The sequence below is a fragment of the Podarcis raffonei genome, chromosome 18, assembly GCF_027172205.1.
Source record: "Podarcis raffonei isolate rPodRaf1 chromosome 18, rPodRaf1.pri, whole genome shotgun sequence".
In the NCBI taxonomy this organism is placed as follows: domain Eukaryota; kingdom Metazoa; phylum Chordata; class Lepidosauria; order Squamata; family Lacertidae; genus Podarcis; species Podarcis raffonei.
This window is the reverse complement of record NC_070619.1, coordinates 13,072,006-13,091,734: the sequence shown is the minus strand read 5'-3', so window position 1 is coordinate 13,091,734 and position 19,729 is coordinate 13,072,006. Positions and strand designations below refer to the sequence as shown.

The 19,729-nt window shown below is 50.3% G+C and overlaps 1 protein-coding gene across 5 annotated transcripts; it reads right to left on the bottom strand.

Annotated features, from left to right (window-relative positions):
* Window positions 1-1,591: 1,591 nt before the first annotated feature.
* PGPEP1 (pyroglutamyl-peptidase I) lies at window positions 1,592-15,812 on the bottom strand. Of its 5 annotated transcripts, none has more exons than XM_053372712.1 (5): window positions 15,702-15,812; window positions 10,437-10,489; window positions 5,629-5,749; window positions 4,310-4,542; window positions 1,592-2,928 (listed from the first exon to the last, which is right to left on the bottom strand). In XM_053372712.1, exons 1-5 carry the CDS (start codon window positions 15,733-15,735, stop codon window positions 2,632-2,634), a joined length of 738 nt encoding a protein of 245 aa, XP_053228687.1. In that variant the 5' UTR covers window positions 15,736-15,812; the 3' UTR covers window positions 1,592-2,631. The 5 variants fall into 5 exon arrangements, with proteins under 5 accessions (XP_053228687.1, XP_053228689.1, XP_053228691.1 ...); XM_053372714.1 differs by having other exon boundaries at window positions 2,631-2,928; window positions 5,633-5,749; XM_053372713.1 differs by having other exon boundaries at window positions 2,674-2,928; window positions 4,255-4,542.
* Between the last annotated feature and the right edge of the window lie 3,917 nt (window positions 15,813-19,729).

The following is a 19,729-nucleotide window of genomic DNA, read 5'->3' as shown; positions in this document are numbered from 1 at the left end:
TGGAGGGACTTTCAGGAGCAAGAGCTTTTTCCCTTACAAGAAATGCCCTCTGCGAAATTGCCAGCTGGAATATGCTATGAAACAGATCAAAACCCATTGCACATGTCTTGTTTTACTGCAAAAGTCCACCAGAAATATTTAAACCCCATGCTTGAAAGCAAGATTAAATGACACCGACTTCTCCAGGGTTTCCTTTCTACTGAACAATCGTAGGCATATTCCACTAAAGGAGACGGGTTGATCGATTGACTGGCGATGATGGGAGGTGGGATTCCTGAATGTCTGGCACTCTCAAGGTTGAAGGGGGCGATTTAGGGCACTGGGAAAAGGGAGACAGATGGCAGATTGGAAATTCTCTGGGAAACCCAGAGCCCACAGGACTAAAGTGGGCAGACACAGGAAAAAGCACAGTGCGCAGGCCAGAGAGAAGGAGGACTGCACTGCTTGTGGGAGGACAGTCATAAACTGCTGGATTAGACCCAGCACCCTGTCCTCACGATGAGAGCGCAGCTGCCGCCTTCTGCTCTTGTTCTCCACTGTCCTAAGGGAAGCTGGCTCTGCCTATGGAGGTTCCACAAGGAAACTAAGAAGAGCACGCCGGATCAGGCCCACCCAGCCCAGCCTCCTCTCTCCAGGAGAGCCCAAAAGGAGGACCCAAGTGGCAACAGCACGCTCCCAAATTTGTGGCTCAGGGGAAGGCAGGAAGAAGCTCCATGGCAGATCCCTGGGTCCATCAAGCTCAGTTCTACACTGACTGGCATTGAGCTACAATTGAGAGAACATTGAGCTACAATTTGGACCATGAGGGGGCTACTTTGAAGGCCTGTAAGTTCAAATATTTCTCACTGTCCGATTTCTGACCCTTCACCAAACTTTCTGGTCACACCATGTAGACTGGAGAGCTGGACAGGCAGCTGTCAGGGGCAATAGTGACGGGGGGAGATGGACTCCAACGACATTTGGCCGGCCACAGATCGTGCCCCCCCCCCCCAGATCCCTGTACTAAACAGAAACGGGAGCCATTGTAGACTCTATGGGCTCAGAGTCAAGACACTTCAGATATACAAGGATCTTCACAGTCCAGAAAGCCGCCCACCACCACTTTTGCGAGGCCAGAAAGCGGCTCCGCTCCGGCATCCGAACCCCGTGGCTCTCGCTCGCCAAGACAATTCCACTGGGCTAAGCAGGCGCAGGCCCTTGGGGAACTCTCACTGAGAGTTACTAGAGAAAGCAGAACCAATTAAAGATTTTAAGAGATTCAAATAGCAATCAACTTTTCTTTTACAAAAAGAGAGAAAGGGGAGGGGGGAAGAGAAGGATCCACATATTTCCACTTGAACAGATTCCTCCTCCTCCTTTTAAGCCAAGACATTAGTCATTTAGCTCTATTTTGACGGGAGAGTCTGCGACACCCAACTCCATTCGGGATTTTTAAACACTCAGGTTCATCTCCTTTTAAGTCTGCGACGCCCCGTGACTTTTTTAGAGCGAAGTTGGCGCGCTGGTTTTGAAAACAAGACTCTTTGAGCTCTCTGCTGAGCGTGGCGCCCTCATCCTGCCATGTTCGAATGAGGAAATATGCATTTCCCCCCCTGCAATACTTGTAAGGGCAGCCCTCCTTTGTCAGAATCCAGAATGTTTTTCAAACAGGGGCCGCTGGATCTTCTGCTCCAACCACAAAGAAACGGCTCTGCCAGGCAAGAAAAGGAGTCTGGGCGAGTCTCAGGGGTGTCTCCCCCTCCATCTTCATTGTCGTCCCCCCAAAAAAATCTTCTTAGGAAGTGTCATCAAGGAGGCGGCACCATTCCAGTTTTACTCCAGAGGCCCCTCCCAGGACACAGCAAAAAAAGTTCAGAAAAGGGATCTAGTACCACGCTGAGATTCTAAGGTACAAAGTGGTGTTGGGGGGGAGGTCTGAGCAGCATCTTGCTTTTGAGGCACTGGAAAAGAGGGCTCAGGGGGGTGTTGGGGGGGGGGGAAGGCAGCCCCCAGTTCCTGGAGCAAGACCCAGCCGAAGAGAAGGTGTGCGCTTCAGGTGCAGAGGTATGTAGTTGCCAGGTTTGAAAAAGGCAGTAATGCAAAGAGGTCCGTTCTTTCTTTAAAAAAATAATAATAATGGGAGGGGACCCCAAGAGTCATCTGCTCCAACAACCCCCCCCCCAAAAAACTAGGTCAGAGCAAAGGAGGCCTCTTTCCACCCCACCCCCTTTCCTGCCCCATCAGAGGCGTTTGGGGGGCTGGCAGAGTGGAAAGCTCTGACCCCCTGGACGAGGGGTTAGAAAATTCCCCCGGGCAGGAGTACGTTCCGCTACCCTCTGCTTTAAGCTACAACGTTTTTGTATGCACCCTTTTTGAAAAACCCAAGTCGAGACAGGAGGCAAAAATTTTCATACAAATTGGGGCTTGGATTCTTGGATATTGCAGGAGGCTTAAGCCCCCCGCCCCTTCCGAAATCCTAGACACACAATAAAAAAAAACAACGCCTTGACTCCTCGGCGGCAATCCAAAAATAAAAACTGCTCCAGTTGTGTCTGGAAAGGGGGGACCTGGAGAATTGAAAGAGGGTGCAAAATCGTTTCTTGGGGAGTTATCGTTGATCACCGGACACAGAGAGGGCCCTGCGTCTCAAAATCAGGAAGGAAAACCCGCCCCCCCCGCCCCCAAGGTACTGTGAGAAAAGTTTCTTTTCCAGAAGTGCAACAGCGAGGGAGCAGGCGGGACGCGGGGCTCGTGCCTCAGTGCTCGTTGTGGCAATTGATGTTGCTGTCTAAGTGTTTCAAGTCGCTGAGCATCGCCGCGATGATGGCCTGCAGGGCTCGCCCCAGCTGCTCGGCGCTGTAGGGCCTCCCCAGCGGGGGAACGTGGACGAAGGCCGAGCGGCCGTGGCTGTGGTACAGCGAGGTGTAGTAGGTGAAGTCGCAGAGGTACCTGCAAGGAAGAGAAGCCGGGGATTAGAACCTGGAGCTAAACGGCAGAACTTGGCTCTCTGCAGAGACGGCTTTCTCGCTTCGCTAGCGTTAATTTGATTGACAGCGGTCCCTTAATCCGTCCCAGAAGTCCGTTCCAAAACCAAGGCGCACTTTCCCATAGGAAGTCATGCAAAACGGATTAACCCGTTCCAGACTTTTAAAAACAAGCCCTAAAACAGCCAATTAACATGAATTTTACTATCTAGCAAGATCATCGATCCATAAAATGAAAGCAGTGAACAATGTACTGCACTCTCAAAACGGAAGTGTGGCACTCAAAGCGGAGCACGTTCGGCTTCCAAAAAAAGTTCACAAACTGGAACACTTCCTTCCAGGTTTGCAGTGTTTGAGTACCAAGGGGCGACTGTACTGCCCTCTATTCAGAGATCCAAGGGCGGGTGCAACATTAAGAATTCATAGCAGTAAAAACACAACAAAAAGCATAATAAAATAATCCTAGTAACAGCCCCCCCCCCAGCTTTAATAGGCAAGAGATTATTTCATGGGTAAAGAGGACTGGTTTTGCCTAAGGACATGCAATGATGGCAACCAGGGGAGCCTCTCTGGGGAGAGCATCCCACAGACGGGGAGCCACCGCAGAAAAGACCCTGTTCTCGTGTTGCTGCCCTCTGGACCTCTCAGGAAGTGGGGGCATGGGTAAGGGGTAAAGGACCCCTGGGCAGTTAAGTCCAGTCAAAGGCGACTATGGGGTTGCAGCACTCGTCTCGCTTTCAGGCCGAGGGAGCCGGCCTTTGTCCACAGACAGCTTTCCAGGTCATGGGGCCAGCAGGACTAAACCGCTTCTGGCGCAACGGGACACTGTGATGGAAACCAGAGTGCACGGAAACGCCATTTACCTTCCCACCGCAGCGGTACCTATTTATTTACTTGCACTGGCATGCTTTTGAACTGGTAGGTTGGCAGGAGCAGGGACCGAGCAACGGGAGCTCACCCCATCGCGGGGATTTGAACTGCCGACCTTCCAGTCAGCAAGCCCAAGAGGCTCAGTGGTTGAGACCCCAGCGCCACCTGCGTCCCTGGATGACAAGCGCAGGGTCAGCATCGGTTCGCATGGGGAGAGGCGGTCCAGAAGACACTGAGGTCCTGAGGTGCTTTAGCCTTTGCTTAACTGATTTTAATTGTCCTGTTCAACTGCGGAACTCCCTGCCGCAACAGAGGAACAGAGAGACCTGCTTTCGAAAGGACCAGACCCTTCCCTCCACCTAGTTCTGTACCGCCTGCACTGGGGGGCAGCGGCTCTCCAGGGTTTGGGGCTCAGCCTTACCACTGAGCCAGGGGGGCTTCCTTCTGTCGCCAGCCGGGGATTCTGCCCCGCCTACCTGCCGGCATCCTTCGATATCGTCACGGCGACGTCCAGCCCCAGGGTGGAGACCCTCTTGCAGACGGCGTCCATGTCGATGACGGAGTCGATGCACTCGGGGCCCCCCTCGATGCAGCACTGGGAGCCCGGGCAGAAGCGGCAGTTGTCCAGGCCGCGGTAGCCGATGTTGTGGCCGCACTTTTCCAGCGTCACCGTGGTGGCCATGCCCGACAGGCCCACGTGCACCACCAGCTGCAAGGGAAGAGGAGCTGCGTTGTGCCAATCGCCCGTCTCTCCAGGTCGGGCTTGGAATATCCCTCCCTCCCCCGCCACATCTGGAAACCCCTGGAGAACCGATGCCAGGAAAAGGGGGTGGCTTTCATAGAGCAAATGCTTTCTTTTAGGTAACTGACAGGCAGAAAACTGGATGTCCTTTTTATTTTCTATTTTTGGTTTTCCTTCCCTTTGGTGTTTTCCCTCTCTCTCTTTCTCTCTTTGGGTTTTTATTTAGTTTCTTTTACCTTATTGTATTATGAAAGAGAACTGCTGCCAGGTCTGAGTGAGATGGACCCTGCTCAAGTAGACAGCGTCCTCTATTCTTATTTAAATGGGTGCTGCGTTATGAATTACGGAATTGCAGAGCCCAGCAACCCCCTGCAATGCTGGAATCTCGGCTAACGCATCCAGGACACTTCATGAAAACGGGAAATGGTTCCAACACCTTCCGGAAGGGTTTGGAGAGATGTCCTGTCAGGACCCCAGGAGAGTCACTGCTGCCAGCCAGTGTGTGCACAATAGTCTGACTCCCGCTTGGACTACTGCCATGCGCTCTCCGTGGGGCTCCCTTTGAAGGTGACCCGGAAACTGCAACTAATCCAAAATGTGGCAGCCAGACTGGGGACTGGGAGTGGAGACCATATAACACCGGTCCTGAAAGACCTACATTGGCACAATTCAAAGTGTTGGTGCTGACTTTGAAAGCCCTAAATGGCCTCCGCCCAGTATACCCGGACACCTGGGTCCATCTCCTGAGGGCCTTCTGGCGGTTCCCTCCCTGCGAGAAGCAATGCTACAGGGAACCAGGCAGAGGGCCTTCTCGGTAGTGGCTCCCACCCTGTGAACGCCCTCCCTTCAGATGTCAGGGAGATAAACAACTACCTGACATTTAGAAGACATCTGAAGGCAGATTCCCTGTTTAGGGAAGTTTTTAATGTTTTAATGTATTTTTAATCTCTTGTTGGAAGCCGCCCAGAGTGACGTGGGGTATAAATAATAAATGATGATCCTGTGGGCACCCAGCTGCTGTGTCGTCCCCCCCCCCCCCGGCCATTCACTCACTCACTTGCGGGCTGTGCTTCTTCCACAAGGCAGGGATGAGCCGCTCCACAGCCTGGTATTCCACCGGGATTTCGCAGACGTGGAGGTCGACGTCGTCTCCGAGGCCCAGCTTCTCCAGCTCCTGGAAAGGAGAACAACGTGCGGGGGGCAGGGGGGCGGGGAGGACATTTTTAAGCAGAGAGAAAAACTCAAACGAGGGACAGGGCTTGTTTGCCAAGGACTCGCTATCAGGAAGAAGGGGCACAGCTTAAGGAGGGTCCCAAGTGCCAGATGGAGAGATGAATTGGGGAGGGGGCCACCTCAAGAACGCCCTCCCCTGCCTGAAGGTCAACAGTCCTCTCCCAAACACACTTGGAGGATGGAACTTGAAGCTGAACACCAGAAAATTCAGGGCAGGCAAGTCGGACGTGACTAAAGGACTAAACAGCAACAACAAAAGACAACGGACTTATTTGCGCAGCAGTTAAACTATGGAACTCCCTGCTGCAGGAGGCAGCCAGCCGCCAAGCTATTTGCTCTGAGAGAGGACTAGCCCAGTCCATGGAGGAGGAGGGGCCCCAACGCTCCCATGGAGGAAGCAAGGCTGCTGAATCCCAGGTGCTGGGAACCACGGGAGAGGGACGTGCTCTTCTGCAAAACCCTGCTTGCAAACTTCCTGTGTGAGATTCTGGTCGGCCACGGTGAGGACAGGATTATGGAACAGATTTCTGTTTAGACAAGTCTTCCAGATGCTCAGAAAGCTGGTGGGACGTTTGATCTGTTCCTAGCCTCCGTTAACTTTTTTGGAAAGCTTTACCAAGGGATAATTATATCGTTTCAGCATTTTCATAAAGCGCTTTGGTGTGCGTTTTACAAGCGGGATATGAATTTCGTGAAATTAAGTAAGTTGGATATTTGAGGGGGGGGTCTCCTTTTTAAACACCAGCATATCTGGGGTGCTTAGAGTTCAAGCAAGAACCCACAACCCCCTTTAGCCCTTTCTCTGTCTCTCTCCTGGAGGTTTGAACACTTGGCTTCCTCTCCCGTGTACTTTACTGACTCCTTGCCGAAAGATATACTGGGTTTGGGTTGCTGTTTTTGTTCCTGCAAAATCTGGAAGGAACAACACTTGTATTTTATTTTTTAAAACCACGCGTGGATTATTAAAAGGGGGGAGAGAGAAAGAGACCACATTCCCCGCCACCAAACATTCTTCCCCGCTGCCTTGGGCGTACCTGACAAATGCAGAAAGGGGGAAACCACGTGTGTGACCGATTCCCTGACCTCTCCACAATGGGCCGCTTTGTGCGAATCTAATATCCTTATCTGGTCTGTCTAGACGTCCTGACAGTGATTGTCTAGGAGGGATGGGGAGACTCGCTGCTCTGACCTCCCTCCTCGGAGGGATTTGGAAAATGGGGGGAGCAGGACCCCCCCCTCATCTTCACAGTCCGCAGGACACACCTGGGCCCCCGGCAACCTGCTGGACCACAGGCCAACTTTTTAAATAAAAGAAAAAGAAACGGCCCGCTTGCCAAAAAGCGTGTCCCTGCAAAAAAGAGCAGATTTGGCTTGGGAAAGTGAAAGCCTTTGTGAATTTGGCAAACAGCAAGCTGTGCGCCTTCGCTCTGCAAAGATGCAAAAATCCACCTTCAATGGGGTAAAAGAGCCTGGAGGAGCGGGCGCTTTCTAATAATTCCATCAGCGCTGGCAGGGTTGTAAGAAGTCTTGCAATGTTCAAGATTGATGCTTTTTTACACTTATTTAAAACTGAGAGCAGCAGAAATGGAAAAAATGGAAAATGGAGGGTGTGCAATTGCTATGATATAAAGATGAGTTTGGAAAGCCAGGAGGCGGGAAGTCGATAAGCTCATATGAGCAAAAAGTAGGGTGAACAATAAGAATGTGTTTTAATATTAAAAAATGGAAATGCAATAGAAATATTATATAAAATAATCATAATTATAATACTGTCAAGGCGGGACAGGGGGGCTTTGTGGATCTCCCCAAGATCCATTGAGCACTTTCAAGTTGGGACAGTTCTAGGCTGGGTTGGGGGGGGGGTGACAGACACACATTCAACCCTGGAGGGGAAGACAAAAAATAAATCCCTTAAACAGGAGAAAAGGAATTGTGGGGGGGGGTCTTTCTCCCCCCCCACCCCTCCGTTCTTTTTTCCTTCAAAAGCTTTCGGATGCAGGACGCCCAAGTCTTATTAAAGCAGGGACCTGCTTAGCGTGCTCCCCCCCTCCGAAAGCCGGGGGAGGATTTACAAAGATTGTTTAATTGATTTTTGTGTCTATTAAAATGCAGATCACACCGTCTGGAACTCAGAAACTCAGACACAGGTCTTTGTGTCCAGTCAGCTCCATGAAGTCCTGTCTGAGACAGACACAAAGGTCCACTTTGCACGTGTTCAAAAGCCTGCTGGGGTTTTGCAGGGGCCCCTCCAGGCTGGGACAGGGGAAGAGGCAAAAGAACAGCGCAGGGGGAAACTTTCGGCCGAGATGGTGCTGGAGACTCAAGATGAAACCAGCCAGGGATTTTTCCCCGTGAAGGGGCCATAAACATTTAGGGATTGAGGGGGGCGCTCCATTACTGTTTCTCATTTTCCCAGGCTTAAAAAATTAACCACGAACAGCCCTTCCAAAAATTCATCAACATTTTACTGCCGATTCCTCCAAATTACCATGTTTTTCCGTGTATATATTTTTGGGGACTCAAATTTATGAAAATGGGGGAAGATGGCCCCCCATGTATAAGATGACCCCTGTTTTTTAAAATTATTTTAGAGTAAAAAAAACCTAGTCTTATACGGAAAAGTACAGTAACATGTTTGTCTGCACCCTTTTCCCAAATCAATTTTCCCTAACGTTGCTCATTTTTGAACGCTCTTGTCTCCCAAACACACGTTTCACGGTAAACGATACCAAAGCATGCAACTTTTTCCTTCCCCTTAACAAAATTTGCAAATTTGTTGCAAAATGTTTGAGAAGTGCAACTTTCGAAGGATGGCTGTATCCGAGTTCACCTGGGGAGCAGGAATGAGGAAGGGGCGCCTTTAAATAGGAGCTGAACCAAATTTCTCTCCGATATAGACTGCTACCACAGCAGAGGGGACACACTTGCTCTTTGCATGCACACAGACGGTGACTTTTAACGCAAGCATGTAACCAAATCCACAATAAAAAGGGAGTTTCAAAATACAGACTCCTTATCTTTCCTTTTAACAAACATGTCCTCGTTTTGAAGGACACAGCAAGGAACTTGGCTACATTAGGACTGGTGTCCGCTACTGAAATATAAAACTTGTCTGAGTTTCCCCAAGTGCAAAGAAACTAGGCTGATAAAATTGGGCTCTGTATTTTAAAAAGTAGACTACAGGGGAACATGGGCTAACACCTCAACTAACACTAGAAGTCGCAGCGCTGAGCAGAGAAAAGAAAGTCCTCCTTCATGCGCAGTTGAACTGTGGAACTCACTCCCACTGGAGACCATTTCCTGGGGTTCAACGGAGCCACTTTTGCAAGCTCACACTCTCAAATGCCAATCTGCCTCTTTAGCGGGCCCAGTAGACCTGAAGGAGCGTCTCCACCCCGGACACCGGGGTCCCTCTCCCAAGGGCCTTCTGGTGGTTCCTTCACTGAAAGAACAGGGAACCAGGCAGAGGGCCTGAATCACCTTAAGAAGGCAGGCCTTGGTCCCTTCTGTGGAACTGCCGGCTGGCGCAACTCAGTTGGGGAAGAGCAGGCGGCTCTTAATCTGGGGGTCATGGGTTTGAGCCCCACACTGGGCAAAAGGTGGATTCCTGCAAGGCTGGGGGGGTTAACTAGATGGCACTCTCCAAGTCTATGTTTCTAAACTAAAGTCAAGATGTATTCCATTAAAGAATAATTCTAGGACGCATGTCCAGTATGGCAAAGGCTTAATTAAGAACAACGCCCCCCCACACCATTTGTTCTCTTCTTGGTGCGCCCCCCCCCAGGCCACCCACCCCTTATTGTTGGACATCTAGCTAGGAGGCAAAGTTCAGGTGTCAAAACACCTTTCCCCAGGCATTCTGCACCAGAGGCCAGGAGCCAGGATCCGTCTCACCTGCAGCCCAGGGCCTTGCCAAATACAAGAAGCTGGTTTTGAAGGAAGGGAGGGGGCAGAATAGGAGAAGGGGGAGAGAGGAGAGAGATGCGAACACAGTCATGGCCCAGACATCTGGCTGGCTGTCCATTAGTCGGCTGCAATTGATTAGGGGCTCAGAGTTTAATTTGAAAGCATTCGGAAAAAGGAATATTCCCAGAGCTCCTGACTTAGAAGGGGAGGTGAGCCTGCAACTGGGATGGAGTGGGGGGGCACCAACTTCCCGTTCAGCAGGTCGGCTGTGCCTTAAATTTGGAGCCAGGCTTCCAGTCGCAATTTTGCAATTCGCCTCACTTAGAATCTCAGTTGCTACGTGGCCCAGGGGTCAGACTCGGTGCATAAGCCGAATGTGCTTTGTTTTGAGTATTACGCGTCCAATTTGAGTGCCACACTTCCGTTTTGAGCGTTATGCTGAGGTCTGTCTGTTTTTGCTATTTATTTTGTGTTTTTGTTTTTGCGGCTCTTTTTGTTTTGTTTTTGCGACTGTGCGGAACCCAGTTCAGGTACTGGTTGATTGATTGTGTGACTGAAGTACATTGTTTATTACTTCCATTTTATGGATCAATGGTCTCGTTGGATAGTAAAATTCACGTTAAATTCGTGTTTTAGGGGTTGTTTATAAAAATCTGGAACGGATTAATCCATTTTGCATTACTTTCTATGGGACAAAGAACTTGAGAACTCGCGCCATTTACCTGAACCGCAATCCAGCTGGCATTGACCGAATGCTCCCCGAACGGGCCAAACCCTGGAACGACACAAGCAGAGGTTTCACGGACGTGGCTCTGGGCTCGCTGGCGGGTCTGAGCGTCCCCAGGCAAGGCTGACTCCCCCCCCACCCTTTCCCACTGGCCACCTCATAGCTGAGTGGGGATCTGAACTCGAGTCTCTCCCAGGTCCGAGACCACACTGGCTACATCCCAGCATGGCTGGCAGCCTGGATCTGGGGGTGCCAAATCTTTGACGACTCCAGCTCCCACCATCCCACCGCCAAGCCGTGATGGCTGCTGGGATTTGGAGTCCAGCAACATGGGCAGAGCCACAGCTTGTCTCCCCCAGCCATGTGCTGCCCCTCCCCATCTCTCACCCATAGCTTCCTACTCCCAGGACTTCAGGGCAGTGAGCAGAAATCTCCCCAGTCCTTGGAGGGAGGAGGAGACTGAGAGAGGAGAGAGTGACTGGTCCAAGGGGCCCAGTGATGGGGGTACTGGAACCCTGGTCTCCTGGCTCCTAGTGGGACACCCTAACCACCAAACCATGCCAAAATTCTCCATCCTATGCAGGTCTACTCTGAAGTAAGGTCTACTAGATTGTTTTTGATACTGTTGACCTTGATAGTCTCCTGGGACACACCACTTTCCGCCCCATTTGGGAATACATTCCCTGCCACCTCCCCAGGCCCCCCCCAAACGAAACAAAAATACCCCCTCAAAACTGATTCAGAGAGATTTCAATGTCCTCCTCCCTCATGCCAGTGATGGGGACACAAACACTGATCTTTGTACCAGTCCTGAAAGAGAGAGAAAACTCAACTTCTACATGCTCTGGAGTGTCTTCTTTGCCCAAACAAAAACTGTTTTAAGCAGGGAGTTCTGATCAGTTGCTGAGAGCGTGGTGCTGATGACGCCCAGGTTGCAGGTTTGGTCCCCGTAAGGGACGGCTGCATTGCAGGGGTGGACTAGATGGTCCTCAGGGTCCCTTTCCGGCTCAACTCTATGGTTCTCTGAGTCAAAGTGTGGGTCCTGCCACGCCAAAGGATTCACGTCTTACAAGAGGGGAGAGACTTCATCAGGCAAGGCCTTTTTCCACCTGCCTTGCCCACCCTCCAGTCTTTGCTTCTCAAATTGTATTATTTTATGCACTGTGGCTTGCCGTGGTTTTATTGATTGTAGTTTAGAAATTGTTTATTGTAATTGTCAAGAGTGAATTTATGTTTACTTTTTATAAGCTGATATTATGATTCTGTACTATTCTAATGATTGCTGAATGTTACTTTCTTGATGTAGGTTGCTTATTTTAAAGTTATGTTTTATTCTCACTTTTTTGTATTGCATTAGATTGTTATAAGGCATCAGTAGGCAAACTAAGGCCTGGGGGCCGGATCTGGCCCAATCGCCTTCTCAATCCGGCCCGCGGAGGGTCCGGGAATCACCGTTTTTTTACATGAGTAGAATGTGTCCTTTTATTTAAAATGCATCTCTGGGTTATTTGTAGGGCATAGGAATTCGTTCATCCCCCCCCCATAGAGTCCGGCCCCCCACAAGGTTTGAGGGACAGTGGACTGGCCCCCTGCTGAAAAAGTTTGCTGACCCCCGGTGTACATTCTTTGTTTCTTCAGCTTGTAAACCATCTTGAGTATTGCAAGATAGAAAGACGGCATACAAATTAAAAGTGGTGGTGATGATGAATTGCAAAAGCAAGTCTTTGCCAACTCAGCAGTTCAAAGAGATCAAGGCAATAAGCTGGTCCTAAGCAGCTATGGACTTTTATATGCAGTATTAAAATTAACACCCATGCAGAGGTGTTTCTGCAGACAGGGACCTGTCAGCTACTCTGCTGCAGCATTCTGCACTAACTGCAGATTCTGGATCAAACCCTCACAGAGAGTGCACTGCAGTCATCGAACCCTGAAGTCGGCAACTGCTGGGGTCAAGCTCTGCCAGCCAGTCAAATTCATGCACAAGAATGCAAAGACACACCTGCACTCTGGCTTCGCAAGAACCCTGTAAGGTAGGACAGGCAGGCAGAGACTGGCTTTCTCAGCGAACTTCTTACCCCCCGATGGAATCTGAACTCAAGTCGATGGGGTCTGAAGTCCAACGCTCTTTCTTCCCGACCAGATTTTTTACTTAGTAAACATTTCCTTTGACAAAGCTGCGTTACGTAAGAATTGGCCCAAGACGCAAAGGTTACACCAGCATTCTGCTAAGAATGCCCCTTTGGCTCAGTAATGAGTAACTTTAGTTAACTAGCAACCCATAATTGTAATTACTGAATGAGAACGTCTTGGATTCTGCACCCCAGCTAATGGTTAAGTTGCCCAGGGCCTGTGAGAGGTCAGATTTTTCCTTACTGTACTGGAGGAGCTTGCTGACATGACAATATTTTTTTATTACAAGCACAAAGTATTGGTACCTGATCGTCTTGAGGCCTGTTTCCACTCACCATAGGCGAGCTGCTATTTGCAAGGCTGGTAAAACCGCACAGATAGGGCAGTAAGCTTCTGTTGACATGCATGCCTCCTTTGTGGGTGCCCATAAGTGCCAGAATTTACCTACCTGCCCCCCGGGGTCTGGCACCCTTAGGACAAAGGGATGCTAGCTATTAAGGTGAGTGCCAGTTTCCTGGAGTGAGATCTCCCAAATAAATAAAAAAACCTAGATTCAGGTAGGTAGCTGTGTTGGTCTGACGCAGTCGAAATAAAGTTTAAATAATTGTCCAGTAGCACCTTAGAGACCAACTAAGTTTGTTCTGCGTATAAGCTTTCGTGTGCATGCACGCTTCTTCAGAAACGTAAGACACAAGGAAGGCAATTCATACTGGCAGTTCCTACGCAGCTTCAGGCTCATAAAAAGGGACCTGCAGGAAGTTCCATGACTCTAATCTGCCTGCCCACCATTTCTGACCCAGAACGAGGAAGAAAGACAGCCAAACTTTAACCAACATTTCCAAGTCCGGTCACCCAAAGGTCATCCTACAGACGATCAGGGAACCTAAAAACCAGATCTATTTGTTCCAAGAAAAGAAGCGTCAACCTTTCCTCTCCCTTTTTCATTAAAAAAATAAGGAAAATTACAGCCATAACTCCGAGAGCACAATTTCAGCCTGGTAATCCTACAGGTGCCGGCCTGCTACATAGCTGCAGAGAGTGTGTTTGTGTGTGCAGGGAAGACAGCCGCCCTCCCCCTTCCCCCCCCCCCCCAGACAGAGGGCTCCTTTTGTGTTCCATTCTTCCTTCCACAACCAAGGAGAGAGGCCTGCCATCAGATAAGAATTCAATAGAGTGTTTCAGAGTCCTTCTGGGTGCTTGGGCTCACCAGAGGCCTCCTTGGCTAATTAGCGGGAAGCCAGCTGCTCCCAAATGCCAGATTATCTTGACACAGAGAGAGAGAGAGAGAGAGAGAGAGAGAGCGCACTTGTGGACATGACGCCTGTGGCACTCAGTGCTCTCCTCCTGCGGCAAGAAAAGGAAGGTCTCCTCTGCAAAAAAATAAAAAATAAATCCAATTTTACTTTCAACATGTCTGCAAGGCAGTCGTGCTCCACAGGTGTGCAAGAACAGCTTCACAGGCTCGCCTGGAGATCTCAGCAATGGGGCTCCAAAGACCAGCACCTCTTTCGCTGCCAGGAGCCAAGTGGGTGCGTCTCGGGTTCGAATTCAGGCCACCCCAGCTGGGCCAGAGGGTGCTGCTCTGACTCCCATGACAGGGAAGCGCAGGTGGGAAGAAGAGCGTCACTCCTCTGAGCCCCATCCCTCAGTCCAGAGGCTGTTCCCATCTCCCTGCTCACCCCCCCCAGATCCCACCCCCTTTTGTGCCTCATTCCCCCCCAGCTTTCTCCGGCCCCTCCCCTCTCTCAGACACAACTCTGCTGTTTCGAATAACCCACTGCAGGAAAACTCCCGGGAGCAACATTTTTGGTCTCCTTTCTTGCAAGTCAACTCCACTGGCTTCCCCACCCCTGTCTTCCCCTAGGCGTGATTTCAGAGCTGGGTTTTTTTTGGGGGGGGGGGAGAATCTGGGGAATTAAGAGGAGGCTGTGCATCCAACCACTTGTCGGAGTTTGCATTTGATTCCAAGGTCTCCAGCTGCAGGGAAAAAGGAGTCCAGAAAGCGGAGAGAGGGGGAGTTGGTGAAGAAGCCAGCCCCCCCCCCCCACATCTCAGACAAGAGACACAACAACAGACCGTGAGCCAATTTCCATGGGACTTTCCCAGGGCAAGTTAAGCTAGCCTTGAAACACAGAGCAGGACAACGGGAATCTGATTTTCTTCCAACACACAAACAAAAAAACCTGACTGTTTATATGCCACCTTAAAATGGTGTCAGTAACACTGCGCCTTTATTGTTAATAAAAATAATAATTTATGAATGTTAGCCAAGAGGACACCCCCCCCCAATAACACACAACGAAAAGAGCTTTCTCACACAATCGCCCTAAATTGCCCAGGGATTACTTTCACAAAAGCACAACTAGGAACCTTCTTCTCCTGCCCCCCCCAACCACCCTTCACGCCACTTTCCCATAAGATCTGGTTTAAAATTTCAGTAGGTAACAATTTGAATGAGGCGATGATAAATATAGTTATTGGGGGGGGAGGAGCTTTGGAAAGGCTGGAAGGAGAGAAGGCATTCAGGGGAAGGGTCAAAAGAAAATGAGTAAGAGGGAAGGAGAGATTATTTCAGGGAGATGATTCAGGGGAGGGGAGTTAAAAGGGCTGGAGCAGCAGCAGAAAGAGAGGGGGGTGGAAGAAAAGGAAGAGTTTAATCCTAAGAGGGCTCTGTTGGGTGGGGCTGACTGTTGCTTCTGCAGTCACATAACGGGGAATCACAGCATTTATTTATTATCAATTTTGAGAAGAGTTAAGTTTAAAAAAACAGGACAGAGAGGAAGGATCTAAAGAGGGAGGGGCCAATTAATTAGCATTAATTAAACGGGGCAAGAGTGAATTTTTTTAATAAAAAAAAAGAGTGGAGGGGAGGAAGAGAAACAGAAACAAATTGCAAGTTAGTGACAAGTCAGAACTTTCGTTTATTTGGAAGGTGGAGGGAGGGGGAACCAAAGGCGAGGGGAACCAGTGGCGGGGGTCGCGGGAGGTGGGGGGGCACATTTCGAGGGGGACAAAGTTCGGCCCTTAAATGCTTCCCCCACCCTCAGGAATTCTGCCCCCCCCCCAATAAAAAACCAAACGCGGCCCCCTCCTCTGGCTCGAGGCCGCCGCCGCCGCCCGCCGCCCTTACCCGTCACCACTACGAGCCTCCGCGGCTTCTCCATGGCTCCTGCCCCGCCGGCCTCCCTCCTGCCCGGCCAACTTGAGGCGACTGAGCCAGCCAGCCAGCCGCGCCCCGCCCCTCCGGGCCAGGCCCCGCCCACCGCACGTGACGCGCCCCGCCCCGCCCACCCGGAGCCCGAAGGAGGACGCGGCGAGAGGGAAGCCTAGAGCGGCACCGGAGCGCCCCTCTCGATGGTCCCCCCTCCAGCTTCCTCTTTCCGGCTTCACCATAGAGAGGGGAGGGCAAGAGCGGCTCCCAGCAACTCCCAAACATCTTTCCTTTTTAAATTTATGACTTATTGTAATTATCTTTTCATAGCTCTGTGGCCCCTCTACCCCCATTCTTCCTCTGAGACCCCTCTAACCTTTTCCTAGCTCTATGGCCCCTCTACCCCGTTCCTACCTCTGAGACCCCTCTACCCTTTTCCTAGCTCTACGGCCCCTCTACACCATTCCTACGTCTGAGACCCCTCTACTCTTTTCATAGCTCTGTGGTTCCGCTACCCCTGGGGCACCTCTACAATTTTCCTAGCTCTATGGCCCCTATACCCCTTTCCTGCCTCTGAGGCCCCTCTACCCTTTTCATAGCTCTGTGGCCCCTCTACCCCTATTCTACCCCTGAGACTCCTCTACACTTTTCCTAGCTCTATGTTCTCTTCCACCCCATTCCTACCTCTGAGACTCCTCTACACTTTTCCTAGCTCTATGGCCCCTCTAACCCTTGTCTACCTCTGAGACGCCTCTACACTTTTCATAGCTCTGTGGTCCCTCTATAGGTGTAGAGGGGCCATAGAGCTAGGAAAAGTGTAGAGGGGTCTCAGAGGTAGGAATGGGTGGAAGAGAACATAGAGCTAGGAAAAGTGTAGAGGGGTCTCAGAGGCAGGAAAGGGGTATAGAGGCCATAGAGCTAGGAAAAGTGTAGAGGGGCCCCAGGGGTGGAGGGACCACAGAGCTATGAAAAGTGTAGAGGCGTCTCAGAGGTAGACAAGGGTTAGAGGGACCACAGAGCTAGGAAAAGTGTAGAGGAGTCTCAGAGGTAGGAATGGGTGTAGAGGCCATAGAGCTAGGAAAAGTGTAGAGGGGCCCCAGGGGTGGAGGCACCACAGAGCTGTGAAAAGTGTAGAGGCGTCTCAGAGGTAGACAAGGGTTAGAGGGGCCATAGAGCTAGGAAAAGGGTAGAGGAGTCTCAGAGGTAGAAAAGGGTTAGAGGGGCCATAGAGCTAGGAAAAGGGTAGAGGAGTCTCAGAGGCAGGAAAGGGGTATAGAGGCCATAGAGCTAGGAAAAGTGTAGAGGGGCCCCAGGGGTGGAGGGACCACAGAGCTATGAAAAGTGTAGAGGCGTCTCAGAGGTAGAAAAGGGTTAGAGGGACCACAGAGCTATGAAAAGTGTAGAGGAGTCTCAGGGGTAGAATAGGGGTAGAGGGGCCACAGAGCTATGAAAAGGGTAGAGATGTCTCAGAGGTAGAAAAGGGTAGAGGGGCCATAGAGCTAGGAAAAGTGTAGAGGGGCCCCAGGGGTGGAGGTACCACAGAGCTATGAAAAGTGTAGAGGCGTCTCAGAGGTAGAAAAGGGTTAGAGGGGCCATAGAGCTAGGAAAATTGTAGAGGGGCCTCAGGGGGTAGAGGAGCCACAGAGCTATGAAAAGTGTAGAGATGTCTCAGAGGTAGAAAAGGGTAGAGGGGCCTCAGAGGCAGGAAAGGGGTAGAGGGGCCACAGAACTATGAAAAGCTTAGAGGGGCCACAAAGGTAGAAAAGGGGCAGATAGGCCACAGAGGTTTGAAAAGTGCAGAGGGGCCACAGAGGTAGAAAAGGGTAGAGGGGCCTCAGGGGTAGAGGGGCCACAGAGCTATGAAAAGTGTAGAGGCATCTCAGATGTAGAAAAGGGTAGAGGGGCCTCAGAGGCAGGAAAGGGGTAGAGGGGCCACAGAACTATGAAAATTGTAGAGGGGCCTCAGAGGTAGAAAAGGGTAGAGGGGCCACATAGCTATGAAAAGGGTAGAGGGGCCTCAGGGGTAGAGGGGCACAGAGCTATGAAAAGTGTAGAGGCATCTCAGATGTAGAAAAGGGTAGAGGGGCCTCAGAGGCAGGAAAGGGGTAGAGGGGCCACAGAACTATGAAGAGAGTAGAGGGGCCTCAGAAGTAGAAAAGGGGCAGAGGGGCCACAGAGCTTTCCTACCTCTGAGACCCCTCTACCCTTTTCCTACCTCTATCCTCCCTTACAGCCCTTTCCCTACCCAGAACCCATCACTATTTACGTATGAGGGCATGTGCGTTTGTGTGTCACTCTTCCCTTTTCCTGTCTCCCTCTCCCTTGAGTCCATCGCTGTCAACTTACAGATTTGAAAATAAGGGACCAGAAGCCTCGAAAATTAGGGATCAGCAGCCAAAATAAGGGATCAACAATTACTTTTATAAAATACATATTTTGTTGTGTGCAAATGGCTTGAGATACCTATTAGGTCCATAAATTACCATATAGCATATATTCAACTGGTTCAAAATTGGGAAAGGTGGTTCAAAATTGGGAAAGGAGTACGGCAAGGCTGTATATTGTCTCCCTGCTTATTTAACTTATATGCAGAATTCATCATGCGAAAGGCTGGGCTGGATGAATCCCAAGCCGGAATTAAGATTGCCGGAAGAAATATCAACAACCTCAGATATGCAGATGACACAACCTTGATGGCAGAAAGTGAGGAGGAATTAAAGAACCTTTTAATGAGGGTGAAAGAGGAGAGCGCAAAATAAGGTCTGAAGCTCAACATCAAAAACGAAGATCATGGCCACTGGGCCCATCACCTCCTGGCAAATACAAGGGGAAGAAATGGAGGCAGTGAGAGATTTTACTTTCTTGGGCTCCATGATCACTGCAGATGGTGACAGCAGTCACGAAATTACCGTAAAAGACGCCTGCTTCTTGGGAGAAAAGCAATGACAAACCTGGACAGCGTCTTAAAAAACAGAGACATCACCTTGCCAACAAAGGTCCGTATAGTTAAAGCCATGGTTTTCCCAGTAGTGATGTATGGAAGTGAGAGCTGGACCATAAAGAAGGCTGATCGCCGAAAAATTGATGCTTTTGAATTCTGGTGCTGGAGGAGACTCTTGGGAGTCCCATGGACTGCAAGAAGATCAAACGTATCCATTCTTAAGGAAATCAGCCCTGAGTGCTCACTGGAAGGACAGATCGTGAAGCTGAGGCTCCAATACTTTGGTCAGACTCATGCTGGTAGCTTCGAGAACACTGTCCCACCATCTCGTCCTCCATCGTCCCCTTCTCCTTGTGCCCTCCATCTTTCCCAACATCAGGGTCTTTTCCAGGTAGTCTTCTCATGAGGTGGCCAAACTGCGGGAGGCAGTGGAAGACAGGAGTGCCTGGCGTGCTCTGGTCCAGGGGGTCACGAAGAGGCGGACATGACTAAACGACTAAGCAAGCAAGCAAAAATATATTCAACAGAAAGAAACAGCAACAATTTGTTGTTGACAAAGCAAGCTGGACATAGAAAGGGCCCCATTACCTTCAGTAGCTTATTTAAGGGACATCATCAATAAGGGACAGCAGTGGGACATGGCCCTGGAATAAGGGGCTGTCCTGCCAAATAAGGGACGCTTGACAGCTATGGCTGGTACCTCTGCCAATATACAAAAACGCCAATCCAGAATTATTTCCATCCTTCCGCTGAGGGGAGCTGCCAGAGTTCTCATCCAGTCAATATTATAATTCAACCACAAGGGAAGCAGACCTTTGCCCACTATCTGAGCCGCTTAAGTCGAAAGGGCAGCAGAGTCAGTTTGGCAGAGACAGGCAGCAGGTGCCAGGCCCCACGGCAAAGGTGGGGTTCTTTTCTGGGTGCCATTAGATCGGCGTGAGTGTGATAGGAATTTTATGGTCTTAGATATACGGTAATGTTCATAAGTGTACCAACCAGGCACGTACATAGATCAGCACAGGAAGACCAACCTGGAACCATTTTGATTTCTAAACTGAGCAAATGT